The sequence below is a fragment of the Pteropus medius genome, unplaced genomic scaffold (genome assembly GCF_902729225.1).
Source record: "Pteropus medius unplaced genomic scaffold, Ma_sr-lr_union100, whole genome shotgun sequence".
Classification (NCBI taxonomy): domain Eukaryota; kingdom Metazoa; phylum Chordata; class Mammalia; order Chiroptera; family Pteropodidae; genus Pteropus; species Pteropus medius.
Window position 1 is genome coordinate 4,671,050 of NW_024354499.1, and position 12,210 is coordinate 4,683,259.

At 32.6% G+C, this 12,210-nt stretch overlaps 1 protein-coding gene and 1 non-coding gene across 2 annotated transcripts in view; one reads left to right on the forward strand and one right to left on the reverse strand.

Moving 5' to 3' along the window:
- EXOC6B (exocyst complex component 6B) overlaps nt 1–12,210 on the reverse strand; it is a 517,527-nt gene that overhangs the window by 213,170 nt on the left and 292,147 nt on the right. The window contains exon 18 of the mRNA XM_039852508.1: nt 6,982–7,161. Coding sequence (XP_039708442.1) covers nt 6,982–7,161 — 180 coding nt within the window. The remainder of the gene's footprint in view (nt 1–6,981; nt 7,162–12,210) is intronic.
- Nucleotides 7,428–7,546, forward strand: LOC120594671 (5S ribosomal RNA). The gene has a single exon (XR_005650660.1). It is a non-coding gene; the product is annotated as a 5S ribosomal RNA (ribosomal RNA).

Sequence of the window (12,210 nt, forward strand, 5' to 3'; positions counted from 1 at the left end):
GAGGGATTGCTGGATAATATGGTAGATCAATTCTTAGTTTTTTGAGGAACCACCATACAGTTTTCCATAGTGGCTGTACCAATTTGCAGTCCCATCAGCAGTGTATGAGGTTTCCTATTTCTCCGCATCCTCTTCAACATTCGTTATTGCTTCTCCTGTTGATTATAGCTATTCTAACAGGTGTGAGATGGTATCTCATAGTGGTTTTGATTTGCATTTCTCTAATAGCTAGCGATATGAGCATCTTTTCAAATATTTGTTGGCCATTTGTATGTCCTCTGGGGAGAAGTGTCTGTTCAAGTCCACTGCCCATTTTTTGACTAGATCATTTGTTTTTTTGTTGTTATTGAGTAGTATGAGTTCTTTGCATATTTTAGATATTAGGCCCTTATCGGAGGTATTACTTGCAAATATATTTTCCCAGTCAGATGGTTGTCCCTTTACCTTGTTAACAGTTTCTTCTGCTGAGCAGAAGCTTTTAAGTTTCATTTAGTCCCATTCATTTATTTTTGCTTTTATTTCCCTTGCCTTTGAGGTCAAATTCATAAAATCCTCTTTAAGTCCAAGGTCCTTGAGTTTCGTTCCTATGTTTTCTTCTATGCATTTTATTGTTTCAGGTCTTATTCAGGTCCTTAATCCATTTTGAGTTAATTTTTGTGTGGGTGATAGACAACAGTCTAGTTTCATTCTTTTGCATGTGGCTTTCCAGTTTTCCCAGCACCATTTATTGAAGAGGCTTTCCTTTCTCCACTGTATGTTTTTGACATTTCTGTCGAAAATTATTTGCCTATATAAATATGGGTTTACTTCTGGACTCTCGATTCTGTTCCACTGGTCCGTGTGTCTGTTTTCTGCCAATACCATGCCATTTTGATTACTGTCACTTTGTAATATAATTTGAAGTCGGGCAGAGTGATGCCTCCGGCCTTGTTCTTTTTCCTCAGGATGGCTTTGGCAATTTGGGGTGGAAAAGTGATTTTTTTTTAATTGGTGTAAACTTATGAGAATACGAAAGGAGAAATGGCAATTTAGAATTTTAACCCAAACAAACCTTGGGGCCTGGTCTCAAAATAATAGTTTATAACTTTTCAACAATTAAATTTTGGGATCATGATATAGATGACCCCAAAATGGTTTTCAATCCTCAGGTAGGAATTCAAAACAAATAAACCTCACAAAAATATTATGAACCATTTCAAGCAAGGTCCTCACTGTATACAGAGACAGAGATGAATATAACAAGGTCTCGATCCACAGAGCTCACCGTCCGATAGCTGGCAATCGATTTGGTGGGCACGATGGTGTAATAGAAAAATTCTAAAGTCAAATAAATGCTTAAATCCTGACCCTGCCACCTATTTTCTATATCTCTTGCAAAGTACGTAACTTCCCCGAGTTCGTGTTCTGCTTATTATAATATAATAATACTAATTGAGGCATTTTCAGTCTTCATTAATACAAGTAACATATAACACATGTAAAATATCAGGAACACGGCAGTTACTTCTTAATTACCACCCTCTCCTTTACTGAAGTAAGCACACAAATGAATGACACATGCCACCCGAGACAAAATTAGACTAGTGCCATAAAAGAAGTGCCATAAAGGAGAATGATGTCACATCTGGTTAGGAGAACTGGAGAAAGTTTCACGCAAAGTACAGGATTTGAAATAAGCCTTGAAAAATGGATAAGATTTCAGTACATATAGTTAAAGGGCAGAAACAATTAAAGTTGACCAAAAAGGCATGAAAAACTCCAAGGATAGAAAACAGTTGAGTGTACATGACAAAGAGTATTACTTCAGTTTTGGGAAGAATATCTTCGGCAAATAGAAAATTGAGAGAGAGAAAAAGAAAAAAAGGTAGTTTGAGGGTCACATTGTGAAAAGTCTTCATGGTCACAGAGCAGATTTTGTACTTAATAGAAGCACTGACAGTTTCTAAATAACAGAATCATTGGTTAGTACTGAAATGGCAGCAGTTCACAAAATAGAGTACTAAGAGAAATGTCAGTTTTATAAGGGTTTTAGAAAGAATTTCAGGAACTTCTATGTAGAAAATAACTTTCCTTAAAGATGACCCATCAACTAAATGCCCAGCAAAGAAGGCCAAGAACAAGTATCACTATTTTTAGACAAAGCAAGTTAAGGCAAACCAAGGTGGGTTAAGAGAGATTTTGCCCTGAGTCATATAAACTAACATTAACAGCAGACACTAAAACAAATTCACAATTCCCTCCATTGGGTCTGTCACTTGAGACAGCATTTCCTCTCTCTCAAGTATTCTGAAAGATAATTATCAGGATAACAAGGATAAATTCTCCAAAGTATGCTCTTATGCTGAGCATGCAAAATGGGTAGCTCTGCATACAACTGTAAATTGTACAATTGAAGCCTTAAAAAAAATGCTTGTGAATTTACCTCATCTGTTAACTCAATTTACACATCAATATTTTAGAACTGTGGAAAATCTTATTATTATAATTATTTCTAGTTGCCTCATGAAAATAGGCAGGCCACCTTAGTCACCAAACTTTAAAAGGAAAATAGTCATGAATTTCAATAATTTTCCCCCAACCATCTATCCGCTATCTAATGGAGTATAATCTAGGATATCCACTCCAACTCACTCTCACTCTCTCTCTCTCTCTCTCTCTCTCACTCACTCATTCTCACACACACACGCCACCCCTAGACACTGACCTATCTATTTGGCTATGTTCCTACAAAAAACTGGGGATTTCAAAATGTAAAAGAACAAGAGTCTGCCTTTTTCTTTACAGTTCTTTCCACAGCATATACATATTTCCTATCATTCAATATCCTTCTTTGACAGAGAGCCATTCTTGCTAGGAAATTTCAAATATGAAAGGAAATATTCATATTAATAAAAAGCAAATTATTTTGATTCTCAGAAATAGCTTTCATCTTTAATAATGTGTCTTTCACTAAGAACAAATCTTAGACACAGCTCTGTTTTGCTAATACATTTTATTAATATGAGGTTCCATGAAGAAGTTATATAGCATGCTAAGGACCATGAACACAAATGCTGGGCAACCTATTTGCTGTCTGTGGAAAACCAGAAGAAAGGCTTTAGAAACCATACTAATTTGGTTCTAGAGAATATAATGGTTGGTGAATACAACTACTTTTTGAAAGTGTGGCTTCACAAAGAGAGCTCTTATTAGACAGAACAGAAATGTGGCATTTGTAGACAGAAATAGGGCTGTGAATTACCTCTGGCTTTGATTCTGAATGGGAGGATCAATTTGATCCTCAATGAGACATTAGGAGTATTTAGGTAGCAAAGGTAACTCAAAATAAACAAAAGAAAAAGAATCCTCAACTAATTACTTATAATATAGCCCTATTAAAAAAGATCACAACTGTGAAGGTAGAAAAAGTATGTAATTTAGACAAACATGAGTTTGATTCATAGTACTACTTCTAAATGGCCTGGATGGTAAAGTAAGTATGGTGCTGACATGTGATAGCTATTGTATATAGAAACCACTATATTACATGACATGTATAAACAGTGACACTTATTAGGGTGTTGTTTTTATTTTGTAAGAACAGAAAAATTATGAAAAAAAGTTAGATGGATATAGGGAAAACGTATCCATATGATTTTGACTTTGCACTATTGCATTTTTTTCTTATGATACTTAAAAATCTTATCGAATACTACAGAATGCTGGGGGAGACATAGTGGCTGAAATACTATTGGCCATCTTTCTTCCACAATAAAGAAATAGATTTTAAAACAATCTTTCTTCAGTAAAAGTGGTTTTTAATATAAGTTAATTACTGAAGACAGAATAATTTTGAGAGAAAGAAAAACGATTCTAAATATCACCTTCTCCCACCCCTAGGATTACAAAAGCAGTAAATGTTTCATGATGGGAAAAAAATTTTAAACACGGATATACAAGAAGGAAAAATTAAAAGCTACACAGAGATAAGTTCAGTTAAACCAGGGAGTATATAATTCTAGGTTTATACAATATATAACATAGATAATTAATGTGTCTGTATCTATATAAATAAAAATGAGATATGCTGTATATACTATTTTGCAATCTGCTTTTCTAAATAAGCGATTAATATATTTTTAAATGAATATCAATCTACATTAATTTAATGAATTATTGACATGACATTATGTGAATATCTAATAATTTAGCTAACACATCTGCTGCAGAACTTTTAATTTATTCCCAACTCTTCACTATACAAAAGACAATACTGTGATGAACATACTTATATCTGAATTTTACAATACATCCATGATTATTTCATTAAGTTAATTTCTAAAAGTGGGATTGCAGGGTAAAAGGTAAACAAATTTTAAGAGATTTCTGAGACATACTGAAAAACTGACCATCGAGAAGACCATATCATTTCACACATCGACCAGCAATGTAACAGAATACCTATTTCCTAAAATATTTCTCACAAATGTTTAAAAATTTAAACACATATTTGATCTAGAATCCATTTTGACATGAGATAGTGAATTAACATTCTTCTTATCAAAATGAAAAGATAGTTGTGGCAACAGCAGTTGCTGAATGCCATCTTTATCAAATTTTTGGTTTATAATAATATTTCTATATTCGATAGAAAATAGACCACACTCATTAATTTTCTTTTGCATATTATTTAGCAAATATTGTCTACTTTTGCTGCCAATGAATTTTAAAATTATGTTAAGATACCCATCTCCACCAAATTCACTTGATATTAATTGCAATTAGATTAATTTTGGAAAAACTCTTCACAATATGAAATAGTCCCATCCTAGAACACTGTATATATTTGTATACAATAAAGTCTCCTTTAAATAACTCTGTGACATGTTCTTCGCATTGATCCTACATATTGCTTGCTAAGTGTATTCATAGAAATCTTATATCTTCTGCCCCAATAATGAACAGGCCTTTTTTTTTTTCAATATATTTTCTATGACAATATTACTAACATAAGAGAAGTTGATTTGTTTTCTAAGTGGACCATCTAACCATCTAACCATATTTCAATCGATTTTCTGGAGTTATCCAACTATACAATATTAATCTATGAATAATATTAACATCATGGCTCATTACAATGTTTATAATTTATTTCTTTTATACCTTATATATTTGATAGAACTTCTAAAGCAGTTATGAGAAGCATCTTCGTCATACTTCTGATGTTAATGCAAATAAATGTTTTTAGTGTTCCACTGTTAAATCTAAATATATAGATGTTCTTTATCATGTTATTGAAAGATTACATTGCTTATATTTTAGTAAATTGTATTCTTTAAAATCAGGAACGCAGGCTGGATGTTATAGAATGCTTTTTTAGAATACATAAAGATGATCATATACTTTATCTCCTTCACCTATTAATGTGATAAATTACATTAATAGATTCTTTTAATATCACACCATCCTTGCATTTCTAGAATAAACCCTACATAGTAGTGCTATATTACTTTCTTAAAACTCTAGAACTGAGTTGCTAAATTTTTATTTTTTATTCATAACTGTGAGACTAGCTAATAGTATGCTACTTTTGTCTGGCTTTGGTACAAAGATGAAGCCACATGAAATGACTTAATTTTCTACAGGCCCATGCTCCCAGTAGACACTAAGAAAGGCAGTAAACAAACAAATAAGCAAAATATATATTTAAAAACATCAGAAGACTATGAAGCAATGAGGACTAAAGGGAATAAAACTGCAAAGAAAGCAGACTCTTTAAAGGTGAGCTGAGGCTCTGTAGCTGTCCCTGGAGGTATCTGCCAAAGCTAGGCATTGAAACAGACTATGAATGTGGTTAGATTTGAAGACTGGTTTTCTCTTCGAGACACTTTCTGAGATTTTAAGTGCTTTGAAAAGCAAAGTAAAGTTTCTGGCAGTCTACAGTGTTTCAGAGAAAAGACTTGTTAGTGGGAGAGTTCATGAGAATCTCAGGTGGGAGCTGAAAGCTCTTCAGGGGGTGGTGATTTGACACTGACAGTTTCCAAACACTTTTTTCTTGTCGGCAACTGTTAGGGTAAGACCGCTTCTCAAAACATTTGCCAAATTCTAAAATCGAAGAAGGCAGGAGGAGACTGAAATGATAAGGTTTCTCTGAAAAGTGGAAATTTCCACAGTCTGCTTGGTGCTGATGAGACAATGACATGTCAGGCTCACACTAAAAGCTCTGAAGGACCACAGCCTATTAACAGGGGCAAACCAAAGATGCACTATAATTGCAACCCAACCTTGGCCCAGATTAGTCTATTGATTAGATTAAGGCGATATGGCTCAAACAACAATCTATTCACTCATTCTACATACTTAGTAAAGGATTTGGTAGAAGATAATATCTCCCGCAACTTCTACATATTTTAAACACAATGTCTAATATCAACCAAAAAACAGTAAGAAGAGATAGGACCACATTACTGATAACCAAGAAAAAAAGAAATCAGAAACAAATCCACCAATATGTAGGTGAACTATACATGAGCATTAGTAAACAACTTTAAAATGACTGTGATTAATACGCTTAAGAAAATAGAGAAAAGATAAACAAATTAGATAAAAAGATGGAGAATTTCATCAGAGAATTTGAGGTTATAAAAATATTAAATGGACATTCTAGAACTAAAATATACATATCTGAAATTCTAACTCCTAAGTTTCTCTTCTTTTTCTACCAAGGCATTCATTATGTGTTTGCACTAATTCCCCTTAAGTTAGAAAGAATATAAGTAGATGTAATATTAGTGACCATTTTCAAAATAAACAAAATGCAAAAGTCAATGAAAAAATAATGGAAGATGTCTCTAAACTTGTTAAGGGATGATAATTATAGTGTGAGCTTTTATATCCTGAAGAGCTTCCTAATAAAAGCAGAAACAAATATCTTTCACCAAAATAAATTTTAAAAGAACTTTTTTCTGTATGATGAGCAAAGTAAAAGCAATTGTCACTTACAGGAAGGTGTGTGAATACAGCAAAGGTGCTACGTAGAAAGGCAATGAGGTCTACTAAGTAATCACTAGCTTTGTTGCCCAAATCTCCTGTCATCCAGTCATAGTCGGCCAGCTGTAGAAACTGGTCAATCTTCTGATTTAAGTTGGTATAAATCTCTTCTTCAGCTGCATGTCTGGCATCCTGTGAAATATGAAATTTTAAAAATCATTCAGAATTCCAGTGTAAGCAAAGCAGAAATTTCTGCTTGGAGACATCCACACAAATTTACTAGGTAACAGAGTTGGAAATATTAAGTAATATCATAGTCTCCACGGATTTTTCTTTTTTCAAAAGTGCAGTGGAGTCTTCTATTTTTGTATCTTCAAGACAAACTATTATTTTGCTTCACCAAATAGAGAAACTGGCACTGTCCTCAGCTATCTATGTACATCCTTTTGAACTTTCTTGTCTACAGCCATATCACCCTGAACGTGCCTGATCTCGTCTGATCTCGGAAGCTAAGCAGGGTCGGGCCCAGTTAGTACTTGAATGGGAGACCACCTAGGAAGACCAGGTGCTGTAGGCATTTAAAAATTTTTTTAAAAATAATTTTCTTATCTCTGTTCAAAACTACATTCACTCTCAGAATTCTATTCTCTTTCATCTCTTCTGAGTCTCCAAGAACCTCCCTTCCTGTATGTAATACCACCCTCTCTATATCTCCTGGCCTCTTTGCTTTGCTTATTATAAGTATTCTGAGGTTCTGACTTTTCAGATTAGTTTCTTGTACTTAGCAATGTGCATTTAAGCTTTCTCCATGCTTTTTCATGGCTTGATAGTTCATTCCTTTTCATCACTGAATAATATTCCATTATCTGGATGTATTAGAGTTTGTTTACCCATTCACCTAATGAAGAACATCTTGGTAGCTTCCAAGTTTTGGCAATTAAGAATAAAAGTGCACTGAACATTCATGTGTAAGTTGTTGCGTGGCTTAACTTTTAACCCACTTGGGTAATATCAAGGAGCATAACTGGTAAATTGCACGGTAAGACTATGTTTAGCCTTGTAAGAAACTGGCAAATGGTCTTCCAAAACAGCATTACCATTTTGCATTAGCGATGAATGAGAGTTGCTGTTGCTCCAACATTTCATATTGTCAGTCATTGTAATAGTTGTGTAGTGGTATCTCATTATTCTTTTAATTTAAAATTCCCTCTTCATCTTGGGTGAGGTATCTGTTCATATCTTTTGCTCATTTTTCAATTGGGTTGTTTGTTTACTTGTTGAGTTTTACCAGTTCTTTGTATATTTTGGATATAAATCCTTTATTAGATATGCATTTTACAAATATTTCTTCCAATCTGTGGCTTCTCTTTTCATTTTCTTTCCCAAAGTAGAAATTCTTTGTTTGAATGAAGCCCAACACATTTTCTTTGATGGATCATATTTTTGGTGTTTTATCTAAAACGTCATAGCCAAATGTAACGTCACCGAGAGTTTCCCTTATGTTATTTTCTAGGAGTTTTATAGTTTTGTATTTACATGTAAGTCTGTAATCCATTTTGAATTAATTTTTGTGAAAAGTGTAAAATCTGTGTGTAGATTCATTTTTTCTTTTTTTGCATGTGGATGTCTAGTTGTTCCAATACCACTTATTGAAAAGACTTTCTTTTAACCATTAAATTGACTTCACTCCTTGTCAACGGTTTTTTGTGGTTGTGTGGGTTTATTTCTGGGCTCCCTAATCTGTCTCCTTGATCTGATTATCTATTCTTTGGCTGATACCATACTCTTGATTATTGTAGCTTTATAGTAAGTCTTGGAAGTCAGATAGTATTAAACCTCCAATGTTCTTCTTTTCCTTCAAAGATTGAGATTGTGTTAAATCTATAGATCAAGTTGGGAAGAACCGATATCTTGATAAAATATTGAGTGTACCTATCCATAAATATGGAACATATCTCTATTTATTTAGATCTTTCTTCTTTGATTTTTTCATCAGAGTTTTATAACTTTCCTCACATAGACCTTGTTTATTTTGTTCCAGTTAAAACTATTCCTCTTTTTTCTATGTTAATATAAAAAATACTGTGTTTTTAATTGCAAATTCCAGTTGTTCACTACTGGTATAATAAGAAAGCAAATGACTTTTGTATATTAGCCTTGTATCCTAAACCTTACTATATTTACTTATTACGTCTCATGGGTTTTTGTTTTTGTTGTTGTCATTAATTCTTTCATATTTTCTACTTAAACTATCATGTCATATGCAAGCGGTGTTATTTCTACCTTCGTAATCTGTAAATCTTTTATTTCCTGCCTTGTTGGATGTTGATTAGAAGTGGTAGAGAGCGTAGCCTTCCCTTTCACTTGATTTTAGCAGGAAAGCTTCTAGTTTCTCACCATCAAATATGTTCACTATAAAACTTCCATAGATGTTCTTTACCAAGTTTAGGAAGTTCCCACTCCATTCTTGTTTGCTGAAAGGTTTTTCTCCTAAATAGGTATTGGGTTTTGTCAAATGCTTTTTTTTCTGCATCTACTGATATGATTGTATAATTTATCTTCTTTAGCCCCTTGATGTGATAGAGTATATTAATTAATTTTTGAATGCTGATGAGCTTTGCAGACCTGGAATAAATCTCACTTGGTCATAATGTACAAGTGACCCTTGAACTGTGCAGGTCCACTTATACAAGTATATTTTTCAAAAAATACTAGAAATATATTTTCTCTTCCTTATGATTTTAAAGACATTTTCCATTTTCTAGCTTACTTTATTGTAAGAATACAGTATATAATACATATACCAAATATATGTTAATTGACTTTGTTGTCAGTAAGGTTTCTGGTCAAAAGTAGGCTATTAATAGTTAAGTTTTTGGTAAGTCCAAAGTTATACGCAGATTTTCAACCATGAAAGATGTCAGTACTCATAACCCCCACAGTGTTCAAGGGTCAAATGTATATTCTTCAGACATGTTATATTTGATTTGCTAATATTTTATTGAGTATTTTTACATCTATATTCATGAGAGACATTGGTCTGTTATTTTTCCTTTCTTATAATGTTTAAATGATATTAAGGTAATCCTGGCCTCAAACAATGAGTTAGGAAGTATTCCCTCTACTTCTATTTTCTGGAAAACTTTTCCATAGAGAAATGGTATAATTTCTTCCTTAAATATTTGGTAGATTTTTTTGTTCAGCTTTTTAGGGTCTTATTGACAAAACTGTAAGATATTTAAAATATATAATGTGAAGAGTAGATATAGGTATACATTGTAACAAGGTTCCCCATATCAAGTTAATTAACACATCCAGCACACTACATATATTCAATATTGAACTATGGGCATAGAGTTATTCACGATACTCCTTAATTACTCTTTTAATGTCCATGGAATCAGTAGTGATAGCTTCTCTTTCTATTATGATATTGGTAATTGTGTCTTTCCTCTTTTATTCTTAGTTAGCTTGGCCCAAGGTTTATTAATTTTATTGATCTTTCTAAGAATCAGCATTTGGTTTCATCAATTTTCTCTCTTGATTATCTGTTTTCATTATCTGTTTCCGCTCTAATTTTAATTTTATTTTTTTCTGATGACTTTGGATTTCAATTGCTCTACTTTTTCTAGTTTTCTAAGGTTGAAACTTAAACTATTGATTTTAGAAATTTATCCTTTTCTAATATATGCAATTAAGGCTATACATTTCCCTCCAAGCACTGTTTTCACTGATGGGACAAATTCTGATACGTTGTTTTATTTTCATTTAAGTGAAAGTACTTTTAAATTTCTCTTGAGACTTTTTCTTTGATTCATGTGTTATTTTGAAGTATGTTGGTTAATCTCCAAATATTTGGGGAATTTTCTGCTTTCTGAGATTTATTTCCATAATTTAATTATGTGGTCTGAGAGCAAGTTTTGTATGATTTCTATTCTTTAAAATTTGTTAAAGTGTGTATTACCCAGAACATGGTCTGTTTTGGTGAATGTTCTTAAGAGCTTGAGAAGAATGTGTATTTGTTATTGTTAGACAAAGTATTCTATAAATGTCAATTTGATCCAGTTGAATACATTCAGTTCAACTATATTCTTACTGATTTTCTGTCTCCTGGATCTGTTAGAGGGGTCTACTAAGAGATTTTGGCAGGAAGAGCTGTTGACTTATAATTACCTTATTAGTATCTTTTTAAGTACTCATATATTTTTCTCATTTGATCTATTAGTGAATAATTTAAAACAATTTTAGAACACTAATCATCCTTGCTTTCTTATCTTTAATTTTATCCCTACTTTCTATGTACTTAATAGAAAGTTTTTTTGATATTTTATTATGACTTCTACATCAATATTTACTTTTAATTGTTCTAATTATTTTTTGTGGTTTCTGTTATTTGAATCATTGTTATATTGACTTTGCAAAAATTAACTGAGATATTTTCCTTTTTCTCTGTGATCTGGAATAGTTTAAATTATATAAAAATTTCTGTTTCTAAATGAATTTACTGATGAAACCATGTAGATTTGCCCAATTTTAAGAAGTCTTTAATAACTTTTCATTTTTTTTCATAGCTATTAGTAAATATTCTTCTTAAATCACTTTTAAGCGCATATTTTCCTATAGAGCCTGAAATTTATTAACACAGAGTTAAACAAAGTATTCTAGGTATTTAATTTCCACTGATTATGAATTTCAAGTACTTGTGATTTATTTATTTATTCCTTCTTTTCTTCTTTCTTTCTCTTTCCATTCCTTTCTTCCATCTTCTTTCCTTCTTTCCTTTTAATTAGGCAAGGTGGAATGATTCTTTTTAAAAATAAAACACACCCTTGCTCGAAGGCTCAGACTTTAGTAAAATAAAGTCCAAATTACCTATCAATACAAAACAAAGTACATCACAAATTACCATTTATCTACTTCTCTATATCACTACTACCCTTATTCTATACTAACTGTGTCTGGTTATATTTTATTCTTTCATCTTGCACATGTAGTCGCCCCTCCTAAAAATGTCCCTTACTCTCCTCTCATTCTTTCTCCACTTGGACACCTCCTGCTGGTCCCAGATCCATTCTAACCTGTGCCTTTTCTGGGAAGTCTTCCTTGAAGATCTCAAAGCTGAAATAACTACTACTCATCTTCTATGGATTTCTCTTCTTCTGTACCTGTCATTGTTGATGTCCCTTGGAGCTCAATCCTCACATCTTTTCTTGTTTAAATTTAATCTCTCCCTCCCTTCCC